This window comes from Leptonotus elevatus, chromosome 11 (assembly GCF_054856555.1).
Source record: "Leptonotus elevatus isolate MCC_2025b chromosome 11, RoL_Lele_1.0, whole genome shotgun sequence".
NCBI classification, from domain to species: Eukaryota; Metazoa; Chordata; class Actinopteri; order Syngnathiformes; family Syngnathidae; genus Leptonotus; species Leptonotus elevatus.
In genome coordinates, this window is record NC_141249.1 from 15,757,802 (window position 1) to 15,785,266 (window position 27,465).

General features: G+C 39.5%; 2 protein-coding genes and 1 long non-coding RNA gene across 5 annotated transcripts in view; 1 reads left to right on the forward strand and 2 right to left on the reverse strand.

Annotated features, from left to right (window-relative positions):
* Nucleotides 1–442: 442 nt before the first annotated feature.
* Nucleotides 443–10,400, forward strand: tm6sf2b (transmembrane 6 superfamily member 2b). 2 transcript variants are annotated; one of them, XM_086089330.1, is made up of 11 exons: nt 443–572; nt 706–852; nt 2,848–2,951; nt 6,598–6,695; nt 6,781–6,884; nt 7,097–7,179; nt 7,255–7,379; nt 7,449–7,550; nt 8,320–8,412; nt 9,913–10,032; nt 10,108–10,400. In XM_086089330.1, the coding sequence occupies exons 2-11, from the start codon at nt 773–775 to the stop codon at nt 10,342–10,344; spliced, it is 1,146 nt and encodes a 381-aa protein (XP_085945456.1). In that variant the 5' UTR covers nt 443–572; nt 706–772; the 3' UTR covers nt 10,345–10,400. The 2 variants fall into 2 exon arrangements, with proteins under 2 accessions (XP_085945456.1, XP_085945455.1); XM_086089329.1 differs by lacking the exon at nt 443–572 and having other exon boundaries at nt 597–852.
* LOC147166028 (uncharacterized) lies at nt 6,795–21,072 on the reverse strand. Its single transcript, XR_015096487.1, has 4 exons — nt 20,776–21,072; nt 10,085–10,299; nt 7,455–7,547; nt 6,795–6,935 (listed from the first exon to the last, which is right to left on the reverse strand). It is a non-coding gene; the product is annotated as an uncharacterized LOC147166028 (long non-coding RNA).
* A 320-nt stretch (nt 21,073–21,392) lies between these two features.
* The window catches only part of ncanb (neurocan b), a 131,512-nt gene continuing 125,439 nt past the window's right edge, over nt 21,393–27,465 (reverse strand). For both annotated transcript variants that reach the window (XM_086088711.1, XM_086088712.1), the window contains 2 exons: nt 26,113–26,295; nt 21,393–24,178 (listed from right to left, as the gene is read on the reverse strand). In XM_086088711.1, the coding sequence (XP_085944837.1) occupies nt 24,033–24,178; nt 26,113–26,295 (329 nt within the window). In that variant the 3' untranslated portion in view covers nt 21,393–24,032. The remainder of the gene's footprint in view (nt 24,179–26,112; nt 26,296–27,465) is intronic.

Consider the following 27,465-nt stretch of genomic DNA (forward strand, 5'->3'; position numbering starts at 1 on the left):
ATTCAGTCAGATATTCTTTATCCTCTGTAAAGAGCTGAAAGGTCTATACTGTATGCCCATGTATGTCTTATATTGCCCCCAGGTGGCCAAAGTGGGTAGCATCACAATGGCCATTTAATTGATGCAATGTGACAAAAATATTCATTCTTGTCATCTATTCCATGATGTCTTTATTGTATGTTTTTAGAAAGTAAAATATTATAGAGTGCTATTTTTATTTACAAAAAAAAAAGTTACTGCTGTTCTAAAAAATTCAGTAAATATCCTATTTTAAGGTTCTCATTTTCATTTCTTTGCTATCATCATTACCCTCCTGAGGGGGCATCACATTAAAAAAAAAGCCAAAGAAAACTCTAATTACCTTGAGAGTGATTCCAATTTTGGTTGACCGTTCCACTGTAAGAACTAAAGTCGTCATCGACCTTTTTGCTGATACGACTTATGCAAATCTCTGACCTGATCACAATTGCACAAGTTTTCTCCCCGAAAGCCTCTTTTTAGTCATTTTTTTTCTCCAGCAAAGGCCAAGCCAGCCTGAAGTTTCATTAATCCTTGCTGAAAGCAGCCACGCGGTACGAGCCTACACGGCTTTAACTCATTTTAGTATTCGCCATTGTGTTTGCTTTGTTCTATAAATACCCACGAATGGCTTGGTGTTGTTGTCAAATTGGTAAACTCTTTTGTTTTTCTATCGACCTTGCACAGTGTATTTCCACACCGCTGCGGGTTCTGCCTGGGAGTCAGGGCCGCTCGGCTTTTTGAACCCGAAGCAATGGAGACGTTTGTCTTTTTGTTTTCCTTTACCGCCCTCGGCATTTTGTACTGCATGAACGCCGTTCCCGCGTTCCAAGAGTAAGTCGTGACCTTCATTGATTTCCCGCCTGTGATTGACACACGGTTTTTATTCATTGTTGAACCGCGAAAGGTTACTGTTATGGAATGTTCGTGCCAATGTTTACAGTTGACATCTTCAGTCCAAAGCCACACGAAGTGGTATAACTTGGATTCCAGGCCTCAAAAGTTCAAACTGTCATCGTGACGTTAAGGAATAACTCCATATTAATGTGATTTGTGTTTGTGTAAAGGGTATAAAAGTGTGAAACCAGAATTGTATTGTGACATAAAGCAACACTATGTGTAACAGTATCAGTCGGCCGCGTTCGACGCGTGAGTAGTTTTACTTTTTATTTTACTATTATTGAATAATTTTTAAGCCATTAATTGCTAAAGATGTTAATGCAAATAAAATATAGCGGAAAGAATATCGCTAATTGCTAAAGATTAGTATTCAAATGACAAGTGACTCTTTGTTATGTGCCAGTTCGTTGACTTAAAAGGAGTGGTCATTTTTCTTTATCATATCACAAAACAGTGGGAAACAAATATTAAAATGTGACTTCAAATATTGCCTGTACATTTAATAAAAATATTATGAGAACACAGCTTGAGCTTGGAAATAATTAATCCACTTTTACTTTACTGTGGGCGAATTTGTTTTGTAGAAGGCTATTCTCTGAATCAAATTGGGTTGGACTTTGGCTGTTCTACAGTATTATACATAATTCATATGCAGGTATAGTGCTACTCTGTGAGCCAAGTATATTTTACCTCCACTAGAGGACACTTTGAGATCGAAACTGGAGCGCTTTGTGCTCTGGAGGACCAGCTTTGCAGCCGGAGGGGCAAACATTTGTGCTCAGGGGCCACATTTGATTTTTCAAACAGAAAAAAGTTTTGTTTTCGATCTCAAAGTGTCTAATACATTTTCCCACCAACATTTCCCATTATTTCTTATTATTTTAAAAATGTTACATAAGTAATTCATTTAACTGAAAAAATATTATAAAATCTGTAAATTTACATGTAAAATAGTTTTAATAATTAAAAAAAATTACATTATTTAATACATAGAGCAAATATCTAAAATTCTTCGAAAAACACACACACACAAAACGGGTAGATTGGGAAGCGCCGGTTTGAGAAGCTTTATGGCCTTCACGCTGTCCCAACGCGCAGCATGACTTATGCTATATATGGCAGGTTTCTCGAAACACGATCAACTCGACGAACCAGTGACAGAACGCTTGCTACTGCAAAACGTAAGAAAAAAAACGAGCAGGTATCTGTAGGGCTGTTCTAGAACTTAGCATCAACGAAAGCTCGATTCAGCAGATGCTTCCGAGAGCGATGAAGCTTTCAGAGCGACTTCAGGTTGTTTAAAGGCATCAAGCGTAAAAACGCGCTGTGCTCTTCCTGCTCTATGCAATGTTCCCCACCACATTTGTAATATTGTACCGGAAGCCATTTTAGGCACTGATGCAGTTAGCCATTGCTCGCTCGGCTTCCTCTCCCACAACCGCTCAGTTGATTGATTAAGCCCTTTATAAATCTAAAGTGTGCTTTAACAAGCAGCACACACAGTCATACTGTACTGTATAGCAGGCAGGAATCAAAGGATGAACGTTGCAGGAATTTAACGAGGTAGACGCCGCGGTGGAAGCGAGAGCGCGACAAGGGTCAGCTCTGTGAATCGGATGGTTTTATGATGATAGAGTGCTTATATAACGGTAAAAGTTGGACTGTTTCCTTGAACTTTCTCCTGTTTTCACTCAACATTCCAACGCTCATTATAGACTTATTTGTTTCGAGCAGCCAGAATGGAGTCATGCATTCTGCTTTCCTACATTGCAATAAGTCTCATGGGTCTCAAAGGGTAAAATGCATATTGTTGATTTGACAAGAATTTTTTGAGGTTGAAAAAAAAACAACAACAGAATTTCTAATAGATTTTCACTGTTCGCAGGCCAGCCTAACCCCCCAATAATGTTTTTTTTTTTGTTTTTACAGGCCATATGTGATCCTGGTGATTGGCATTGCCGTACTGGTTCTGATCTTTATTTTCTACCTCCTCGTCACTCGCGGCAACCCACCCAAAGATGCCCTGTTCTTTGGTAATCTCACTGTTGATGAATTCTCCCACATTATTTCTTGCTTTACTTGCAAATGTGTTTGACTGTAGAAGTTAATTAAATCCTCTGCGAGGAATTTGGCCCAAGCTCTGACGCCTGCAAATAAAATAAAAAAGAAAGAAAGAAAAAGCAGAGGATTTCCAACTTTCGCAACTTTGTGTGGAAACAACTAATTGCATTCCGTGTGATTTCACCTGATACGCTGAAAGCTGCTTACGCTCGTCTGGCTCCGGCAGCTTAGCGCGACTGTTCTGTGACATGGCTGACCCAAACTCTCAGGGAATTCGCAAGCCGTATACAATGATGATAATAATAACAACAACAAAAAGTGCAACTAAAGCCACCTATTCTTGCAATTATGACACAAATCGAATTCTACACTCTACCTACACGTGCAATGCCGCCGGGGTTGGGGTTTTGTTCCTGTATCTTTTCTATCAAACATTTGATCAAATACATTTTGTATTGATATTGATCACAGGTAGGCTTTACACGACCAGGATGTATTCTACAGTCGACCGCCGCCATCCACAGGGTCTAGGGACGAGCCTTGCCCACAAATAGGAAAACCCCCCGAATAAGTGACCTCAAATGAAATTCATGAAAAAAATAATGAGAATTTGTTTTCAAAAAACACTGATAAACATTACATGTAATGTCTTACTTTGCGGAGACGATCAATGATCGGGCAAATTAGAATATTACAGGAGATTTTGCATAAAAATGCAAAATATTGTCCGATCCCGATCCAGTCGATCAGATCGGTGTAAAGTCTAATCACGGGTCTCTCACGATACATACTGGTATTGATTATTGCCCAGTCCTAGCAGGGTACATATAGACCAAGGACACACCTAAGGTCAAACAAACACTTGAAAGACAAGACAAGGACAAGAAGGGGCGGATTATTTATAGATGAAATAAAAAAATAATAATAAATGAAGTTAAAAATGTGTATGTAAATGGATTTTCAATAGTAAAATAATTAGGGATGGGCGTATGGGTAACGGTATTTGTGAAGAGCGGCCAATAGCGGCTGTTTTATGATCAGGAACTAGAAATGAAAAATTAGAAGAATAGAAAATTTCCATTTTAAGGAAAAATACTTTATTGGGATACATGTCTTTCTTTAAAATAATTGTTTTTTTTTGGTGGAAATTTTATGTGTCAACAGTACGAGTGGTAGGTTAAAAATTGTACTAGACTTTTGGACACCCAACCCCCCCCCCCCCCATCTCCAATTGCACTGTAGGATGTTCATCCCAAAGTTCTTCCCCACTAAACTCCTCTTGTGCCTTCATTGACCATTGTAGATCATTCTGGAAATAGACACGGCCCAAAAGCAATGTTTGTGTTGTGTCGGACGGAATGTTCCAATAATAATGAAGGCAAAGCCGAGAAAGGTTCTCTGTAGTGATAGGGATCCATAATCCCCATATCGTAGCTGTGTGATTGCCAGAGATAAACTGGTTTGCCAGGAGGATTACGGGGATGCTTGTACACCCAAACGATGATATGCGCTTTTTTTGTCTTGCAATCTTAACTTGCATGTGCCCCGAAGAGGATGTGTTATAGCACTTTTGTTGTGTGGTATCTAAACCCAGCAGGGCCACAATTAAATAAGTCTGGTGAATATTTCCTGGATGCTGCGGACATATGCGCCGTACACGACCTGATGACTGATGACACCGTAATATTCACAGTAACGCGTCATTATCTAGCACCCGTCTTGGTTCTGTATTTAAACTTTTCGAGCACGGGGCTTATTAATATTTCATCCATTTCCAGTCGTTCCTGATTTGTTCCTCTCTCTTTCACGAGTAGCGGTGCACACTTTTTGTGTAACACGTAAAGTGGGGAAAGTGCAAGCCATTTGTCATGTTGTGACATGTTGGGAAATTGCTTTCACGTAGGAGGAGGCATTACGCTTATTCTAAGCCACCGGATGAAAGCGACGGTTTGCTCTTATTCTGAAAAAAAAAGAAGGATCTGTTCATAAAAGATTATTTAATGGCGTTTCTTTCAACTCACTCCATAAGAGACTAAAGAAGAAGCCTGTGGCCTTTCAGTTGAGGCAAGCTCTTTAGAATGTTTTGTTTACCGTACCGTGTTCAGGAAGCAAACACGCCTCCGACCCCACTCAAGCACTCAAGGCTTTATTTATAATGAACATTTTTGTATAACACAATCATTAGCCAACTAGCTAGCAAGGATCGCAAGCCCTTACAAAATTGGATTCACCAAAACACAATGAAACATCTTTCAGCTTGTAAAGTACGCCTGAACGACAACACGGTGGTCTAGTGGTTAGCACGCCTTCCTCACAGTTTTGAAGCTATGGGTTCAAAATCACAAGACGGTTGCTGTCAACGTAACGGGAGAGAAGTGAGTGCCAGCTGTTGTAGATGGCGCCTTCGCCGCCCCCCCCTCCCCCAATTTTCTTTCGAATATAACAAAAATAATAAATAAAATAATAATAACTACATTTAAAAAATAACAGCAACGAATAATTAAAATGAAGGTAAGCGAGAAACAAACATATCTTGCACCGGACAAATTGCCAGGTTTGACTCAATGCAAAACAAACAGATTGGTCACTAGATACTAGAACGCCAACTTAACTGAGGGTATAAGAAAAATAATGCAAGTAGAACACACAACTACTATTACACCAAGAGAAAATACAAACAACAACTAACATTGCTGATAAAACCTAGTGACAATATTTACAAATCCCGCTCGGCATGCTGGGATGTCCAACGTCAACTTCCTCAACAGAGTTGAAGCTGCAATTCCCAGCATGTCCAGCAGTATGATGTAAAATAGTGTTGAAGATTGTGTTTTTTTTAAAATGTATTGTTAAATATTGTTAACATTCCCGTAGTAGTTGCATACGTGTTTTACATAACCGTCATGTGTCAATCCGTTGCTGCACACATCGTACATGTCAGGTCAAAATCCACTGCTGACATCAGCAGGCGTAATGTTCAATAAAAAAAGGGGGGGGGGGACAGAAAAATGACAGCTTTTACAAGTAATGTCGGAGGTCGTGAGTTATAATTAGTCTAGTTTTTTTTTTTGAGAATAAAGATGTGCTTTCCAGGATAAAAAGCATAAATTATGAGTTATTCATATGTTGAAATATGACCTTTTCTTTGTTTAACAAAATAATTAAAATAATTAAATAATTAAAAAACAAAAACTAAAATATTAATAAAAAAAAACAACCTTTTACTTCAGCATCATAATATTACAACTTTATCATGGAAAAAATATATTATTCTTATAACATTACAACTTTTTATTCAAAGCTGCTACAAATGAGCAGATGTGCTTTGTTTTGTTTGCAATTTTTTTTTTAGTAAACTAAGTCTAATAACAAATAAGAAAAGTACAAAACTAAAAGACTAAACAACAAAGCGCTACTGATGAGTCGGGGAAAATAATAATTTACAAAGATAAGACTAATGAACACAAAGCGCTCTTTTTAAGTAGAGAGAATAGCAACACAGTTCAAACAAACAGTGACTAAAAGAGGAAGACCCCACAAAATGAGAGACACAATGCAGCGTTTGAATGCTTGATATAAGGACATGCTCTTACCTTTCCCGTCTTTGTGTCCTTTCAGTTTTTGCGGAATTTTCCTTTACGTGCGTTATTGACCTGACCAGCGCCTTGGAGTACGACGGTGCCATTTCCGGTTTTATGGAGTTCTACCGTAAGACAGTAGGTTTCTTCTGTACCAAACAGACACAAACAAATACATATAATTCGTTAATATTGCATGCACGTGTGTATGCGTGCGTTTCAGGGGGAGCCTTACCTCGGCACGTCCTACGCTATCATGATGTGCTACTGGGACGGAATAGCTCATTTTATCATGTACCTCGTCATGATAGGCAAGATCATGGGCAGGTAAGTGGGTGCCACTTGGGAGTGGAAATTGCTTCTTCTGTCATGAAACCCCTGTTGAAAAAAATATCTTGTGTATGCATTTACAGTTCTAAGCTTCAGAGTTTGAATCTGGCGTTCTAAAATCAGTCATGTTAGGTTCAGTGAGTTGAAATGAATCGCAGGAGAGGCAAGTGTTCTGTGATTGGCCGTCACATTTGTGTGTGTGGTCTCAGAAAAGGGTACCGCACACTGGGCCTGTTCTGGGCCGGCTCCCTTTGTGCCAACATGAGCGTGTTCATCATCGGCATTGTGGCAGGTGAGCCTTAGCCCAAATAACACGTCTCTGGTCAGACTCCACATCGCCATCAGCGTCTTTGTTGTCTCCCGGCAGGGAAATACGGCGCCGAGATCCGTCCGGCCTTCTGGCTCAACTTCCTCTTCTTGGTGATGCCCGCGTGGGCAACGGTCACACTGTTCGCTCGGCCCAAGGACAGGCCGTTGATTGGTGGATATAATGTGAGTGAGGAGAAGCGATGGTGGCTGAGAACTGTCACCCGTCGTGACGCTGTGCCACCCGACCCGCAGGCTCACCATGCTCAGAGCATGAAGCTCATCTGGCGTCCACTGGATCTGATGCTGGTGCTACTGTTGCTGGCCGCCATGGCTTTCACCATCCTGCGAGGCCTGGTAAGATGTGGCAAAAGTACTTTGAACTTAACAATATAAAGCCAAACGTATCATATTATATATTTTGTTCCATTAAAACCCTGACGTATATGATCTGACACATGCATTGCATGGATAATCCATTAGAGGGCAGTATCACCCAGCTGATGACTTTTCCAGAGACCTTGCAAGGTCGCCCCAATTGAGAAAGGAGAGACACCTATACTTATTAATAGTGGTAAATATTCTTTCTGTTTTGGAAATACTAATGTTGTCACGTTCTTAAAATAATTTCCTAAGTAATTTTTTGCCTAAATCATCTCCTCACAATGAAAATGGTTCAATTTTTTTTGTTTCCTAAAAAATCAGAAAAATTACAGGGGATTATTATAGGAATTGATATGTTGGATATGTCTTTTTATTATAATATTTTTGACAGTTCTAAATGAATGAATTTAAAGCATTGTGACCGGATGTATCAAATATGACACAAATCAAAAGTCATAAGTGGAAGTTGATTTTCAAAACAAAAAAAAAGTTTGTTCAAAAGGACCAATACTCTACAAAGAATTTTCTATCATATATTTCATGGTTCAGGCTTTGTACAGTACAGGACAGACTAAAAGAAAGCATTCATTTGACTCCTATACTTAAGTAAAAGTAAAATGTACTTACTCTGAAATTTACTTAGGTACAGAAGTAAAAAATATTTATTTCACAACAACAAATAGCCAAGCATTATCTCTTAGTATTAAAAAGGTTGGTGACTCCTCTCCCCCTTTCACTGTAGGTGGCGCTGGACTCCCCACTAGGATCATGTTCCTTCTACGTGAAGCACTATGAGCCCTACTTGCGGGATCCGGTGGGCTACCCCCGGGTCATGGTCAGTTCTAATTACTAAACTAACTTACATGACTAGACTAGGGTGCGGAACTGGCTCAGTCCCTTTCCCCCACGAACAGCGGGGGTCCACTTTGTTCCTTTTCCTCTCTGAAAACAACTAATAGAAGTGCAACTCACTGAAGACCGTCTCCACCTCTCTATTATATTGCCCCCATGTGGCGTCTGGTGTGTACACCAGAAGGAGCAGCACAATATCCACAAAATAGAAACAAAAACGGTTGATTCTTCTCATTTTATTTAAGTATGTCAATACTCTATGTATTATTAAAGAACAATATTAGGGTCATATTTTTTCTATTAAAAAACACATTTTCATTAACCGCCCCCCCCCCCTCTTAATACATAAGCGCCCTTATCGGTTTTCTGCTCCACTGATTACAGAGATAGTTTTATCATTACGGACACAATACGTACATCTGTGCATGCGCTGCGTCTTTGCTTTGTTTCACACAGATAAGCTGTTATTTATGCGACCCTCTCCCCTTTTGATTTGCTCCCAGTAACCCGTTGTGCTCATGGATTGTGTGTGCGTATGTGTCAAAAGGTTATCCAAATAGGTTGTCCACACATAATTCCGAGTCATTGATCAGATGCTGCATGCGCATGCTGAGAGCTTGATAAGCCAATCCTTCACACAAATACTCCCCCCGCCCTCCAACAGTGGGGTGAGGTAAAGAGTGTGTGCGTCATATGAACCCACACACGTGCAGCCCTCAAGGAGTCAAACACAAGCTGTTCTGTGACAAACTAAACAAAAAAAAAATTACATTTGTGTTTACCGAAAACAGATAGACGAACAAAACTAGCATTGATATTGTGATAGTTGTAAACATTGAATCAAGTATGTCTCTGTGTTATATTGCCCCCTAGTGGCTATCACATGCAGACCAGAAGGAGTAGTAAAATAACAGTATGAAATTATGACACACTAATTGTGTAATTTTTTACAGTGTATTTAATGGCTCTGTTTTATAAAGTACAGTATTGCTGATTGATATTTTTCATTTAAAAACATATATTTATGTCAGTGATTTTGGGGGGCAAATTAATGGCATTTCCATTCATTTCAATGGGGCCAGATGATTTGAGATACAAGTGCTTTGACTTATAAACCTCATAAAACCTTTAACAACTCGAAAGGTCTTAACTGTCATACAAATCTAAAGTAACGTTAATTATAGCGCAATAAAACTAAAAAAAAATGACTCACTGAATACATGTATTATAACTAACTACCATAAATAGAAAATCACAGTATTTATAATACAACTCATTAGCATATCTGTTTTCTGTGTTCAGATATTTTTTTTTCCAAACTTTTTCCAAGGATGCAAGGGCCACTTTTCATGCTGCCCATTTCCACCCAAGCATTGTGGGCTGTCATTTTTTCTTAGGAAAAATTGACAGCGGGCCGCAAATGGTCCCCGGGCTGCAGTTTCAACACTCTGGCTTAGCCAGTACCCCTGTGTACTTTTAATAGATGCTGCACATGTTCTTCTACGGACTACCGCTGCTGGCAGCGTTTGTTTACGGTCTCCTCGAGCCAGGCTGCACGTGGATGCCTGACTGGACCGTGTTCTTTTCAGGAGCAATGATCCAGGTACTACCACAAGTTCAATAAGGTCACTCTGATGAGGTGAACTGAACTGTACCTTCTGCTGCTTTTTCTTCACAGTGCCAGTGGGTCCACATTGGGGGGTTCCTACACCCTCACACCAAGGCCCCATTTGGCATCCAGAGCGATGTGTTCTGGCCCGTGCTGGCAGCCAATTTGCTCTACGCCGTCACTCCGCTCCTGGTGGTTTTGCGTGTGCGCAGTAACCCCTATTTCTTTCTGAGGGTCGCCCCCTTCCCTGGGCAAACAGGCCTGCCAAACAGCGAGGAGAAAGATACCAAGTACAAAAACAAATAGTTTGAATATGGGATGTCTTGACTTGAATGCCAAAATAAATGCTCATTTACCATTTACATTTCATTTTATATTGATGTCAACAATCAAAGAATGTCTACTTAAGCATCTCGCTAGTTAGCTGGTTAACTCCCTAACAACAAATTCATTACTTAGCTAGCTAAATGAATACATTCAAATAGCTAAAGAGATTCAGACCGCTTCCCAGAACTCAGTCTTCAGTGGGGCACATGAAGGCAATTATTGTTATTTCCCTATTAACAAACAACAAATTTTTGCTAATGGTGAATGATTAGATAGATAGATAGATAGATAGATAGATAGATAGATAGAGAGATAGATAGATAGATAGATAGATAGATAGATAGATAGATAGATAGATAGATAGATAGATAGATAGATAGATAGATAGATAGATAGATAGATAGATAGATAGATAGATAGATAGATAGATGTGAACTTTTTATTCTCTAGCTGGCTAGCTAGCCACATACGTAGATCGTAGAAGTTGCAACTTAGCATCTAGCTAGCTAGCTGACTACCTTTCTAGAAAGGGTCATCAACTTTTTTTAAACTGACAGCTACTACTTGGATACTGATTAATGTGATCGGCAAACCAGTTTGGTACTCTGTGCACTTATGGAAAAAAACCTCGTTGGTTACCCCCTGTTCACAACTAATTCACTAGCTAGCTAACTTGGCAGGCAGGTAGGTTAGCCGTATCTAGGCTGCTACACAACCCCCATTCGTCTCTGCCCAGGAAAAAAAAAAAAACGTTAGAAAGGTTCATTAAACTTCTAGCTAGATGGCCGACTAACGCTCCAACTCTAGTGAGCTAACTAACTATGAATAGCTCCTTTGTCACTTTTGTCACAGTCCAACAAAAAACCTTTTTCTCCAAAGTAAAAAAAAAAAATGTATGCAAAACACAAAGAAACATTGGAAATGTCAAACTGTGGAGTCGTTTTGTTGGCCAGCGATGACTTGCAAAAGCCTTAATACACATTACAATCGCAGCCAATGTCTGGGTAAAACAAAAACAAAAACCATGCCATTTCCCCCCCTACTGTGCCTTTTGTCTCATCCAGTGTTGTGCACGTTTCATCCTTTCCTCTACATTTCCTCTCCTCTCCACACTCTTTGTGTGGGTGGCTTGCTTAATGATTTCATCATCGCCTTTTGAAAAATGCATCAAACGAGCGACAGCGGATCACTGGATGTCTTTGTGTGCGCAAACAAACACGCTCAATTGACCAGCAAGCGGAGAGGAAAATGTTGCATTTGTGTGTTTGAGTATTTCACACTGTGAGCACTACTGATTTTCGGTATGAAAGAATGACCAAAGAGATTATGGCCACGACCTGAAATGAGATTGACCAAACTTTTCTCAAGAATGATGCTGTGCCTAAAGTTCCCACTTCTTAAAAGCGATAAAAAAAATTTTTATTCAGGTTGACTCTAAAAGACATCCATCCTAGACTTTCACATTAAGATGAAAAGACGGAACAGGTGGCGGTGCATGATTGCTGGAAGGCAGCTCATTTGTTGGACGCGGACGCAACATGGCAAGGATGAAGAGGAAGAAGGAATGAAACCAAAATAAACAATTTACACAGTCCAAACATTCCATGCTTGCCTAACTCTTACAACTGAACAAAATCCTTATCCCTGTCCCAGTCTAACCTAACCCACTAATGCTACACCCATAACCATGTGCCAACTTCACTCCCTAAACCCAACCTGGAGTCCAAATCCTTACAATATGACATCTTAATGATGCACACAAACATGAGCGGAGGCTTCATATCAGGTGAAGTAGCTGCAAAACTCCCCAGCTCACCATTTAAGTGGCAAGTTCCGTCCTGCGTTAATCCGGTCGTGAGTGCAGCGGGCGCTAAGTGGACGTCTGCGCGGCAACGTTGCATGTGAACCACAGGGAAGACCGCCGGACTACCTTAATGATGCAGCACTCCTGTTTATTGACTGCGATGCGCATGTCAAGTAGTTGGTGTTAGTTAACTCAGCTCCCTCAAGGGCCCGTCTTTATATTCAGCCGCTAATGGCCGCATAAACACTGCGGACCTCCAGCAGTGCACCGCCGCAACGGTCGTTCCGACAGCCCGCTTAGCCCCTGAATGTTGTTGTTATGAGGATTCTGACCCGGAGTCAAGTGATACATCAATTTACATTGGAGGCGTATCTTCCCTGCCATCCGTCATAAAGTAAACACCATTGTGAACGCATGCAGCTGCACTCATCTCCAGGGAGGGTCGAGTATTGATTTGCGTTTTTATGCACGATGGTACAAAAATGTGATATGTGTCTCGCGGATTATTATTGATTGGAGATCTATTGGAGGAAACTATGTCATAATCATTTTCATGAGATGCAAAGTGAGGTATTTTTTAATACAAATAAGCATTAAAACACACAGTGATGGATCATTTGGCTCCGTGTTGCACAATCCGCTACATGTGGAATGTGATGTGACTCTAGCCGACTTTCTGGGTAAAATGTGTTAACTAGCATACGTTTCTAGTACGGGTAATGTGAGTGCTTTGACATGGGCAGAATGCGGATGTTGGTTGCGCATCTCCCCTATAAGACAACGAGGAACTACTTTATTAAAAAAAAACTAAATAAAAAAAATATTTTTAACATCTTTAACTCTTCTTTTTAATTGATTTTAAATGTTGTACTTTATGTGAAGCACATTGAGTTAACTTGTGTATGGAATGCGCTGTATAATAAAGCTGCCTTGTCTAATTATGAACCTTGCATGGTCACTTATTGCTAGGCAGAATTAAATAAACGGGCGTCTGAGTGAACTGGCTTCCCGGGTATTTATTCCCCCCAAAATAGATGACGCAAAGCTAACCAAATCCTAGCCCCAACCACTAACTATTAGTAGTCCACTAATCCAAATGCTTGCTACTAACCTAATCGTAACCGCTACCGTGACAACTAACCTCAACCATTAAGATCTAATCCTAAATATTAGCACGCAATCCAAACCCCTAACATTATCACAAACACGAAACCACTATTTTTAACCACAAATCAAACACAATGTCTCAATCAGGGATGATGAATCTTACATGGTTACTTGTTGCTAGGCAGAATAAAAAAAAAAAAAGGCATTCTATAGTCTTTCCTTGATTACTTGCTGCCCCGCCAGGCAAATAAAAGGACAAGGGCAAGGTGGTAGAAGTGTACTAAATTATTCACTCGAAAAAACTTGACACTTCGAATATGCAATTGAATCACAATTCTGTTAAAAAAAACAACAACAACAACACTGCGGCCATCTGTCATCATGGATCTTGACTTCTAGACAGTGGATCGATATATATATATCATGAGTGTTATATTGTGTGAACGTGTGTGCGTGAGGGCCATGTCTCTACTCTGTGATGTCACATTCCTTGGGGACATTTGGATTTAGATCAGGATGCGTTTATTCCGCCCCGAGTGGGCCGCCGTCCCATCTGTGTGCTTTTTCATCCTCAGGTTCTTTCATTTTTATTCCCGCCCGCCGCCCTCAGGCTAGTCAGATCAAACAAATGTGAAATATGGGACGCAGGGACACAGGTTTTTTTTTCCCCCCACTGTAAAAGTTTTGTGTGTACTTTCCGCTGCTAAAAAGTCTTCATGTCTTTATACCAACTTTTTACTGACTGAACCCTTTTATGTGGCAAGGAAGCAAGCATATTTCGCTGAATAATTGGGTGTTCAAGTTAATATGTTAAGGAAAGGCTGTTTTATACTATACAGTAAAATAAATCCTTAACAGCCGTGCAAAAGATGGGCAGTGTTTTGACTTGGGTGTGAAGGATGCTGGAGAGAGGGGGTGCGCCAACACTGCATCCTAAAAAGGCTGGTCGACAATAGAAGAAATCCATCAAAATCATGGACAAATGGGCATTGTTTTGACTTTGGCAAGGGGAAGATAGGAGGGAATTCTAGGGGGGGGGGGGGGTAGTAGTACGCCAACCCTTGTTGGTGTATTGAACGGTGTGAGTGGCTTGAAAAGCTGGTCTAAAATGAAAAGAATCCTTCAAAGCCAAGCAAAAAAAAAAAAAGGGCATTGTTTCACTTTGGCATGGAAGATGCTGGATGTTGTAGAAGGCAAGTTAGGGGGGAAAAAAACAGTAAAAGAGATCCTTCCAAAAATTGGCAAAGATTTGATTTTGGCACAGCATGAGGGAGAAAATCAACTTTGAAGGAATGTTGAAGAGGGTGCATGGCTTAAAAAGTGAGGGGGGAGGGTGGGCTTCAATAAAACAGGAAGTAAGCAAATTCCACAATTTTGACTATGAAATTAGGGATATTATCAGATACAAAAAGAAAATCAATATCCAAAAATATTTGATATCATTTTTATGATTTGTTTGTTTTGACAGTTTTTGATTCAGGTGAGGCGCTGCCTCTTCTGCCTCCCCTGACTGCACGTCATTCAGGCATCCTACGCCTGCATTTTAGCATCTCTTTCCAACAGAAAAAAAACCTTCCTCAAACGAGCTAAACCTTCAATCGGTTGTCTGCACCTTCCCCAGTGTGTTCATTATTGCGTGATGGTGTGGGGTGGCCAGGAGGTCGGCTCAGCTGGAAGGTATTTACCGAATGTCCTCGGGGGGGAAGGGGGGTTGGGGGTGGGAGGGGGGATGAGCCAATACGAGACGATACTCTGCCTCCGTAATAGCCGTCCGTCCCATAAACAAGGCTAAAAATCAATCGGCGTGCAGATGTGATTTTGTTACTCCTTATTAGGTTCCATTCGTGAGGAGACGCTGCCTTGTGGTTTCCGACAAATTGCAAGTTTGAAAAAGATTCTAAAAATACCGATAGATTTGGGGAAATTTAAGTTTGATTACAATTTTAGGTGTGCAGTCATGCACAAAAAAACCTGATTAAAAGAATTATACATCATGATCATTTGTGTTCCCCTTCTGACGCACCAGGAGGGAAGCGTTAATGATTCTGTGCGGAGTGATCGGCCTGGCTGACTATATGAGAGGGAAAAAAAAAATCTAAGATGCCCGACACGTATTGTCTGCATCCGGCTGCCATGCTTGGTTAGCATCCTGTGCAATATTTGTGACGTGACTCATTTCTCTAATGAACACAGACCTGTAATATTATTAATGAGGATGAAGCAGCACTTAAATTGGTGCACTTATTGAAAGTGAGCAGTAAGATTAAGAAATTTAGTTTGGACTTGACAGTCATTACTATTTCCCTCACAAACTACATTGCTGGGCTGGTGATTACGCTACAAAATGTCATGCGGTGACATTTAACACAATGTGTGTGTTTACAATAACAAAAACAAATACACATTTGCCAACAAGGTGGATGTCGTGAGCTATGAAGCAAAGAATAAACAAACAAAAAAACAGGTCCACAAATTGCTTCTCTGAAAACCATTAAAAAAAAAAATCACTAAAGGGTATGGTTTGTGCCACGTCATTATATGAGGCTTCAAAATCAAGTCGCTGTGAGTGTCTGCTGAATGCACGGGAACCACACAACTGTCAATCAAATAAAACAACCTGAAAAAAATGGATGCTACTTCCTGTAGCATCGTTCTGATGCCATTTTTGATCCCAGCAGGTTGTTGTGGGACTTTTCAACAGCGAAACAATGAGGCACTCTATCGCCAGGCCCGAAGCGCCGCTCCACACACTGGCTGTCAAATCAGACTTAAAAATAAATAAATAAGCTATAGTATATTTTAGGGGTGTTAGAAAAAAATCGATTCGGCAATATATCGCGATATTACAGCGCGCAATTCTCGAATCGATTCGATATGTGGCCGAATCGATTTTTAAATATCCATTTTTATGGGAATATTCAACAAAACGTCTTACTTAGGGTTAAGATTCAGACGTTAAGCATGGAAGAATGTTATATTAATGGAACATTAAGCCTTCATATTTTATTTCAGTGCTGTTCAAACATGAAACAGACTGCAACCGGTTCGTTAAATGCAGTGGCTCAGTTATAAGTCTGAATTTTCAGATAAATAAATACATTTTCATACAAATCTTACAGTGTACATGTACAAGTTTACTGATTAGTATTTTCTAAATGTGAGTAAAAAAATTATTAAAAATCGCAATAATCAATGTATAGATTCGCATCGGGATTAATCGGCATCGAATCGAATCGTGATACGAATCGAATCGCCAGGTACTAGGCAATTCACACCCCTAGTATATTTATATAGTATTGCCATAACCCCCCCCCCCCCAAATTAAATAAATAAATAATCTGGAAAACTGAAATAGATGTAGAAGTGATAAAAGTGCTACAGTGTATCTCCTCAATTCAGTACTACAAAGTTCTCGGTCTTTTTCAGCAATTGTCTTCAAAAATGTACACGGTATTGTAAGCAAAGCTCTAAATTCATTTGACATGTTCGGTAAAACTAAAAGCCAGGCTGAGTCACAGAAACCCCGGGACGACCTCAGTGATCAAAGTTGTCGTTTTTTTTTAATGATTTGTCTTGACTGTGTGAACTTGGTTTCACTGCCACTAAATGAGTCAGCAAAGTCCTTCTTGGTGCATTCTGTCGTGCATAATTTAAGGAGGCCGTGTGCACTTCGTTGCTCAAGTAATTGTGATTTTTTTTGGAGGAGGTGGTGTGGGGGGGGGGAGTCGCTGACTTAACATGGCGTCAAAAGCCCATCTTATGTAAGAGCATTGTCAATAGTTTTAAGTCACTACTTGGAGCTTGTTTGACCTTCCAATTATTTTAACCTACACGTACGTGCATTAGCGCATGTAGCACCACCCAGCGTGTTTTCTACAGACTCCAAAAAGGGGTGCAAATTCCCCTGAAGGGAGTGAAGGCCTGAGTGCAAAAAAGAGCCCGAGGTGCACCGGAAGCTCAGAAGCACCTGGAGGCTTTCACGCTCGGGTGCACAAAGGAAAGCAGCACTCACATCTTTGGACGTGAACAAAGTTGTACAAGTTGAGAAGCACTCAGGCGTGCGGTTTGACCACACTCGCTGGAGGCTACAGCCATCAATGTGCACATTTCTTTTTAAAACAACTTTTTACGACATTTATAGGAACGTTTCCAACCGTTACAATTGCCGTGTGTTCTTACTTCCGGTTGCAGCGATATCCTGTCTTCACTTGGTACCGTAAAAAAAAGCCAACGTGGGAAAATGCCAGGTTTTCTGTTATTGTTCTGATGCGGCCATTTTGCTCGATCGCTGAAACATCAGCAAAATCATCTGAGAAGAATAAAAGTCTTTGCATAAATATGTGAAAATTCAACTTACTGATTGCATGTGATCTCCACCCATTACCGCATCCGAGCAAACAAACAGATGCCATATCTATACAACATTAGCTGGCGGGAAATAGCTTTGGAAATTACCCCATCTTCCCCGAATGATCCCGTCTGATGTGTTGTGTAATTGGCCCGGGATTGCTGCTGGTGACACATTTCATGCATGCGAAGCAGTTGGTTGGAGGAGAGCGCTAATTGGCTAAATTGCCAGCATTTCCCCCAGCGGGGAGCAAGGACGTTTGCGGCACAAGAACTTAACTTCTTTTGTGTCACGTTTGCTCTCACTGAGGTCGTCACGCTGTCCGCCAGACCTGTTCAAGCCATCCCAGACAGGATCAAGAGAGAATAAAAGAGGGGTTAATGAAAATGGATGCAGTTGCGTTTGGTAAGGATGAGGTGAAGAAGTGCAAGAAGCATGCAACACTTAAGTGAAAGGTGTTATTTGATCGCCAAAGTACGAGTGTGGAGAGTCAGAAGGGGAAAGGGCATGACCCTATCTGGAGACGTTCACATTGTATGTGTATGTGAATGGACACGAACGAATGGTTACGAATTTAGGACAATGGATGTTACATTTTAGTACTTTTTCTACTTTTTTTTTGGGGTGCTTTCTTGTAGCCTAAAAATGCCTGGTGTGGTACAAAACTATTGTAAAATAATAATAATACATACATATATATATATATATATCAAAGTTAAAGCGTCAACTAATTAATTCATCACAAAAAATTATCGCATTAATTATTAGCGGTGTGCCAAAAAATCGATTGTCGTAAGAATCGCGATTCTCATTTAGTACGATTCAGAATCGATTTTAAATGTCCCAAATCGATTTTATTTAAATGATTTTATACTGTCTTGCCTTTGTCTGTGTGTGCCTTTATTTGGAGCTCTGTTCATGTTGTACCCGGTTTGGCCACTGAGGGGCAGTGTGGTTCCACGCGGTCTAGTACATTGTTAAGTTGTAGCCACATTAGAGAGTAGAAGGAAAAAGTCACGATCAAGTTATTCCAATCAAAGTTGTTTTTGTGCAGCATGGAGCCGCTCTTTTGAGTGATAAAAGTGCTGCGAGTAGATTTTTAATTAGCATTCGTGAGTCAGACTGGAGCAGATAATTACAATTCCTTGCACATCTATAGATTGAAGCAAAAATCATTGTCAATCAAATAATTTTGAATAAAAAATAGTTCTTAATCGGGAATCGATTCTGAATCGAATCGCAGACCCAAAAATCGGAATCGAATCGAATAGTGAGACACTCAAAGATTCCCACGCCTATTAATCATGTATTAACGCAGATTAAACACTATTAATTTTGACCGCAGATTATCCTTTAGCTGACAGCGGACGGTTATGTTAAAGGTTGTGTTTGAGCAATAAACATAACTACATGCATTAAAGTAAAGCATTTAATACATGTTCGGTTATGACATTCAGATTATTTGTTCATGTCAAACTATTGGGGCCATTTTTTTTTATGCAAGTCATCAACTGATTAGAAAAAAAAAGAGGAGGATGAGAGTGTGCAGTGGCAAATTTTTTTGGAAGACGACCTCATAACATTTAATGTAAAAAAAAACAAAAAACACATAACTGGTACAAACATAATTGTTTTGATGAAAAGTCGCTTCTGCCAAAATGGCCACCACATTGCCTCACTTAGGACGCCAAATCCCGTGTTTCTTTTTCTAATCTAGTTGAACTTTGACGGTGCCATTAACAGATAATGCAGAATAATGCAGGAGATCCCCATTGATTTGCAGAGGCTGTCAAAGGAGTCTGCTATCGACTGGAGAACAAGGTTACAAACAAGGAGGCACTGAAATGATCTGCTCGTTCTCATCAACTCATCTTTTTATTACTTGCTGATTTAATTAAGAAATTAACTTTGAAAATGAATAGATAATGTTCCTAGCGCTGATGTGTGCCTGTCTGGCTTTCTTGCCATACTTTGGCTCACAAATGGATGTTCTTGCTAGCAACTATACACTTCAAAGAAAAAACACAACACCTGCAGAGTTAAACCTTTGCATGTGAGCAGAATTGTGAATAGTAAAGATGTTTTTGAAAGGCGATGAAAGGAATATGGAATGAGATTTTATTTTTATTTTTTTTACGTCTATATACAAAACTCATGCTGATGAAGTGAAGGCTGCAGAGGTTGCAACCGTGGGCGTATACTCCCAAAACCATCATTTGTGTACTCCTTGCTCTCACCTTATGACCCCGCTACTCCTCCATCACGTGTAGCAACCAGGGATCTATCCCAGTCCCCCTGTAACCTCTCTAAGCCTGAAGCCACAACCAACTGAAAGAAAATTGTTTGTATTATTTATATCTGGCTAGCTGCGAACATTTTTACCAAATCCAGCACATACAGGTCAAAACGAGCTTGGGATTGATACAGCGCACCTGAAAAGTATTTGTGGTGCTTCACTTTTCCGCATTTTACGTTACAGTCTTATTTTGAAATGGATTCAATTAAACTTTTCCTCAAAATTTTGACTCCCAACCTGATGTAACATGAAAGCCGGGCCACCAATCCCCCACGTCCCAAACAGCCACAAAAAAAAAAAAAAAACTTATTTGTGTGTGATTGATTTACAATATTTACAATTAGAGTTTTACCATCATCCCAAACCAAAAACAACTAACAAAACATGATTTAGTGGGAAAATCTAATCAAACACAAGGATGAACTAATATACCTTTCTTCACCTTAACTGACCTTTCTCAGGAACAAACAAATGATTAAACTACAAATACTGTACTAATGTGCAGGTTTAATAATATGATGCCTATGAACAACTTCTGGCAAACAAAATGAATGTAGGCTACACAAAAATTATGATACTGTATGGCTGAACATGAGACATTTATTGTATTTGGTAGCTCTTGAAAACCTTGATATTGATATCATTGTGAGCAGCCAGATAAAGTAAAACTACTCACCTGATGAACAGTTTTTTGTGTGTGTTAAATTTCTTATTTCCCTAATGGCCGGGAGCAGGACGCTTTTGGCTACATGCTAACTGTGTTAGCATCGCCAGTCAGTTTTTGTTTAAATTGACAGGTTATTAATTGTATTGCTTTCATAGGTTCCTTAAAACCCAAAATGAAGTATTACTCACCTTTTGAGGATACCTGACAGACCTAATGGTGGAGTTGCGGACGATGAAAATGTGGTTTGTTGGCAGGTTTCTCTCGCTTGTTACCATGCTAGTCGTTAGCCATTCGACAAGAACATCTTCCGACCTCTTTAGATGTTTAGCGAGACTAAAATTAAGTAAAATCACTCGCCCTGTAAAAAAGAAGAAGTGGGGGAAATAGTCCAACCTGAGAATGCTGGAATTAATGTACACAATTTAAGAAATTCATAGTCAACATTGTTGACAGTTGACACTATTCATTCTCCGTTAGCCTTTGGGTTACGTGCTATTTATGCTAGCATCCGCTTGTTAAAAAATATTGTATATTGAGAAGCCAGCTTCTTTCCCTTTCCTATCTCCATATTTTCCATCTATTTTTTTTTAAAGACAAATAAATAAAGAAAAAACACATTTTGAGCCATTAAACTTTGGTTGCACTGTATCATCCACTACTGACCGGGCATGGATACAGACACTTTTCTGCGCGTTAGTTTACAAGATTGCAAACATTCTTATTTCAAGTGGCCTCGGGCTTCAAAAGTTGAGCGTATTAAAATTTTGTGAAGTGTAAACAAAACAAAAACTCTGACAGAGCCAAGTAACAGATACAAACAAGGGTTTGCTTTAATGATCGTTTGGCTGGAAAAAAATCGAATACAATGGTAGGACTAGAATTCATATGAGGACACGTCAATAAATATGAATAAATACACACACACACGCACGCACACTTAAGGGCTCGTATTTTCATTTCAGCTTGTTAAAAAAGGCTGTATGATGATGAGCCACAACCAGCAAAAAACAAGTGTATGTATATGGCAAAGATTTCCAGCCTACACTCAAATTTATTCCATGCCATCATTTTATCACAGTATTCGTTAATATTCCGAGAAAGAATATGTAGTTTTTCTTGAAAACCTCCACTTTTTTTTTTCTTACACTTTAGGTGTAATACTACAAAAAGCTAATTCAATTAATTCATTTTTCAAATGTGTATAGAATTGTCATTTGCACGGAAAATGTGTCATTTTGAGTTACAATATTTAGATTTTTCTCCCTCAAGAATAAAGTCCGAATTCTTTGTGACCAATCAAAGACGCGGTATAACAAGAAAAATGTTCAATTATTACAAGAAAAATGTAATTTGACACAAAAACGTCATGATAATTTGGAAATTAAGAAAACCAAGAATTTGATAAAAATGAAATTATAATCTGAGAATTTGATCAAAATATGAGAATTGAGGAAAAAAGTACTACTTATTTGAGAATGCCAGAAAACAAAAATCATACTTATGAGAAAAAACGTTTTAAATTTTGCTTAAATCCACCATTATTTATACTTGTCATAACAAGAACAAAATCGTAATTTTAACAAATTTGCTCTCATAAGATTACAAGATTGTTTCAAGATTTTTTTTCCTTTAAAATATTTCAAATTTCTTCTAAGAAAAAAAAAATTCTTATTTAAAAAAAATAAATAACAATGAGAATCAATTCTTGTCAAGTTGTGGCTATATATGCTCTAAAATATTAAGTTATTGAAAAACAATTCCTTGTAAATTCTCATATTGACTTTTTTCCTCGACAAGGTCACTTCAGTAACTAAAATTTAGGACTTTTTTCCCTAGAAATTACAGATGATTTTTTTTGCAGTTATGCTTTAATACGCCATCCTAATTTGTCACTAATTACAATTAGCATGTCTGCGCCTGGGCAAAAAAAAAGATGTGAAAAGATATGCGATTTCACCGTAATTGTGATCTAATCATTCCTTTTTTCTGCTTCACAATTAGCTCTGCATTTATTTTGAGTCATCTTGTCTTTGCTTGCTTTCTGCTCGGAGATAAACTTGAATAGAAAATGCTTGCGCATGTTTGCCGTAACCCTGACGACGACGAGTGTCTGGGTTGACTTCGGCGGACCTTTTTTCCGCTGCGTGTCCGTCAAAGTGAGGCACGCACCTCGCGGTGCTGCAGATAATCCGCTTTGTTAATTAAACACGCAGAGATTAATTAAATTGATAGGAGGTGTAAGGGGGGAGCAGCTCGGACTCTCGCTGCACGTTCTCATTGTCAAGGTGAGGAGAGATGGATTCTTTTCAGCAACCTTTTGATTGTTTTGGTACCTTTGTGTCTGACATCAAAACTCCGTGTCGGAAACCTACCTTTTGTTACACCTTTTAGCATCCAAACCGTAGCGTGGAGCATTTAGTGGAAACAAACTCGAAGCTAAGTGAGAGCCTGCTCGAGTGTATTCTTGTGTCTGCTGAGCACCAGAGATTAAAAATAAGTAAAAGGTGGGTAAAAAAACAAAAAAAACAATCAGAAGAGGATAAGAAATACTGCAGTCAGTGATGTGGACTTAATCCCACAAGCTCAAGCTTTAACTGTGGATTTAGAGAAAGGAAAGAGGGGGGGGGGGGCAGCAAACTGTCAGGAAAGAGGGAGCAAAATGCTTCTTGTATCTTGCCTTTAGAGTCAACCGAGTGAGCGTTTATCTCCGACATCTACGCACGCACGCACGCACACAACACACCCCTCTGAAAAAATTGCCACGGCAGAGCTTTCACACGGAGACACGTCCTGCAAAAAGACAATTAAGATGACGTCAGAGCCACTGTCTGGGGTAACGTGTAAAATACGTATCGGGATGGCGACAATTGCTTTTAACACAAAGTACAAAGGGTGGGAAAAATTCCGGCTTTTACAGCAAATGTGAAAGGGGCTACAGAGAACTTGCGAAATCGCTGCGTCATGGTCCTAACAGAAACAAGCAAATCATCTGTCTGCCATTTACTTTGAAGTGGAACATTGGAAGATGCATTTGAAATGTTGTACTCAACAGTTTTACAATCAATTTGTGATCTCTTGTCCCACATTTTCCGGCAATTTTCCCGCTTCGGACACTTGAAGAATGGTGGACACACGATGGACCTGAATCACACACAAGAAAACATCAAACAATAAAACTAGAAAGCCAAGAAAACAAAATGCAAAAAAGATTCTATTTACAATTTGTACTCAAGCGAGTGTGAGTGACAAGAGGAACGTAAAAAGGGATACGAAGGGATCGGCTATCGTCCCGGCTATTGTCCCGGAATTTCCTATGATACAGGAGGAGTCCAGTGGAGGAATGGGTTGAGGGAATAGGGGGAGTAAGAAATACAAAGAGGAATGAAAGAATGAGAGGAGGAGGAGAAGAGAAGAAGGGATGGTTTTTTTTTGGGCTCCTTTTGGTTCAGAAGTGGCCTTGCTTAAGGCCCTGGTCGGCGCCGTGGTGGCCGCCGTTTCGGTGGCCGTGTCGCTTGTGCTTCCTGCGCTCCCGTCTGCCCTTGTGGTGGTGGTTGTGGGGGTGGCGCCGGTACCGGTGGGCCCGATGGGTTGCTGGGGGAAAACAGACGCAGAAGGCAGGAAAAACTTTTACAAGGAAATGAATGCGGTGATGACAAGTAATACATCATAACTTATTTTTTTTAATAAATTACAACAAAATTTGATATTTAATTAAACAACGGTATACATAATGTCCTTTGTTGATATACAGTACTGTGTTCATGAAAACAAACTAAAAACAACGTGTAAAAAAATAAATACAAAACATTAACAAAGAAAAAAAAATTAAGGTATGTGTTATACACACATTTTTTCATGAAAACAAAATATATAAAAATTAGGGGTGTCAGGCGATTAAAATTGTTCATTGTAATTAATCGCATGACTTCAATAGTTAACTCAAATTTTATATCTGTTCTAAATGTACAATGAAATGTACAATAATATTTGTTTTAAGTTTTCATACTCTTGTGAACAAAAATGAAAAAAAAAAAGTTGAAATAGTAAAAACTAATATAAATATGGCTGTATCTTTTAGTCATTGATACAATAATTTCATAATAATTCATAAGATTTAGTTAAAATGAAAAAGGAGTACTTAACTGTAAAAAAGTGTGTTATTGATTTGTGTTCAGGTAATTTTTCTGCCACTAGATGGCATAATTGCATTGGTGACAGCTCAGTGCATTTTTCTTTTTATATTAAGAGCTATCTAAACTTGAACATGAACTAACGTGAAATTCTGCACATTTTTAAAATTGTAAAATACAACTTGACCCCAGTCTCCACAAATATATGCATTACTATTAAATGTATTACTGCTAAATTCTGGAATTCCCCCATTACAGGCTAACCAAGTAAGGGGCGGTCATTAATCGCACGTAGAAAAAAACATACTTTTTTTTTCACCACACTGAGGGAACATTTCATTTGTTGGTGCTCATCATGGCTAACCAACTCATTAGCTTCTTTCCTGTCCCTTCCTGGATGTTGCTAACAAAGAAAAGCTGTCTGCTGTCCACGATAAGAACATTATAACTCTGGGCCATAGAATTAAAAAAAAAAAAAAAAAATACGAAAGGATAAAGTGCCTCAGGAAAAGCAATCTTATTCACTTTTAGACAGAGGCGCCATTATTCCGTGTTTTTTCATCAGTGAAATGACATTCGGGCGGAATAGTTAAGCATGTATCAAGCCTTTCTCTCTCTCTCCTCTGAAGAGCAATCATTATTATGCTGAAAGGTTATGAAGTGAAGACTGTCAGAAAGTTTAGAAATGTATTTGGGACAACATTGTTTATTTGAAAAATAAAAAAAAAGGTGCATGAAATATGCATCATAGGAATATCATTTGATGACCATTTCTATGGGATAAAGACAACCACTAAATAAATATGAGTTTTTTTAACAAAAAAGATGCTTAGTGCTGCTCTGACCTTGTGAAGTTAAGAGTTTGGCGTTTTATGGCGAGTCAGCAAACTTTGCCGCCATGCTCCATCCACAAGACAACTCAAGTTTTACGCAACTTAGTGTTGTCTCGCTGTCTATTATACAGTCCACGGCTCATTTACGTTTGGTAGCAATAACAAAAAAGTGCCAGGAGTAGTTTGTCTTTGAAGGACCACACAATGACCCTAAATGGCCGCTTCAAACCAGAACGCCAGACTTCTTTTTTTTACAGCATGACGTCTTTGAAACATTTATATTAGCCTGATCACGATAGAGATGGAGTTAGTCTAAAAACAGTACAGATTTTCAGCATGAAGTGCTTCAAGGAAGACTTTTCTACTTCTCAGTAAAGCTGTAGGAAGTCCGACCACATCTTTTTTTTGCTTGCAATTATTAATAATATCAAAAATTGCAGGGAGGCTGAAGTTCTGCTTTATGTGCAAGCATACTCAAGCAAATTGAAAGTTGAAGTACTAAAAATTATGAAGAAACATCCCAAGAAATAGTTGGTTGCTTGAATTGGGGGACATTACTCACATTTTGTGCAGATTATTTTTGGTTCGTCCCACTTGCCGTTGGCGCGGCACTTTACCGTCGGGACGTGGCGCTGCTGGAAGCCGTCGGCGCACTGGTAGCGCACGGTGGAGTGGATGTCGTAGTGAGAGCGCTTTCGGCCCACCGCGAAGGCATTCTCCACTTGAGGGGGGGCTCCGCAGAGCACTGGCGAAGCAAAAACAAAGACGGGAACTGACGTGAATTGAGAATTTCGTTCTGGTGTTCGACTATCACGGCCACTTCAGCCGCTACGCTTGGTTTGGATTCACAAGTTTATCTATTGTCAACATTGTGGCAACATCTCTCCTCGTCTGACAACCTCATTAAGAGGCGTTGCGAGGGGAAAACAATAAGTTTGATTAAAAGCATAGCTCCACGTTTACAGTTTGAACGTGTTGCAGAGAGAAAAGGCAAAATGGCTCTCCCTCACTTGAGACACAAATAAAAGGCTGAAGGGTTGGTTTTCTATAAACCTCACCTTGGTGCACTGCTGAAAGATTTCTAACAGCGCGGGGAAGGAGAAAAGTATTGAGGTGAGGATAAGGGAAAATGTCATTAAAATGACTTATGACGGTACTTGTGTAATAGAGAATATGGCCCGAAGGGGGAAGAGCGCTTGAGTGTAACTTGATTTCTTACAGAAGGATCATAACAATTTATTTTCTAAAATACTCAAGAGGGCTACGCTTGATCTTATCAGGCGTTCCAGACGCTCTCTAGACGGGCTCGCTTGTTTAAACTGTGCAGTAGTGGAATGTATGCTAAATAAGAGGAACACTTAATAGCACATTTGAGATACTTTCGGGTTCCTTAAGGGTTTTTGCTTTTACACAGAATGTGAATGGTGCTCTGGTGACCATGATAATATCACAATTCTGACAGTGACAACAAACACCTCTTCCCCGTGTACAACAAAACAGGAATGATATCATCAGTCGTCTTATCTGCATCTTGTTGCTATGATACAACCGCAGCTCATGAGAGGTGGCTGCATTTTTCATGAAATATCAGATTATTTTTCTTATCTTCCCTCGTGAGAGTTGACTCAGCTGTCATGTTGTGTGCTTATACTTTCAATGTAACCTAGACAATATCAGATGGAAATCCTTGACATGATTTATTATGCAAACAGTTCAAAGATGTTCTTTGGGTCTTTTTTGCATCGCTTGCTTTTATGGTTGATTTTTGTGCAATGGCCGATTGATTTTGCATCATCGCTTAGTTTTTCGCTCATAGACAGCTATTTGGTTTTCCTGTTGGTTATAATTACGATTAGCAGAAATTTTGTTTTCACAGGTAAAAGTTTATTGGAACATGTGCAATGGTGTTTAAGGT

Excerpts from the sequence above, each read along its gene's own strand:
- tm6sf2b (XM_086089330.1), top strand. The coding sequence starts at position 773 with ATGGAGACGTTTGTCTTTTTGTTTTCCTTTACCGCCCTCGGCATTTTG. Across the intron at positions 8,413-9,912 it reads TGGGCTACCCCCGGGTCATG|ATGCTGCACATGTTCTTCTA; the intron begins GTCAGTTCTAAT and ends TACTTTTAATAG. Across the intron at positions 10,033-10,107 it reads TTTCAGGAGCAATGATCCAG|TGCCAGTGGGTCCACATTGG; the intron begins GTACTACCACAA and ends TTTTCTTCACAG.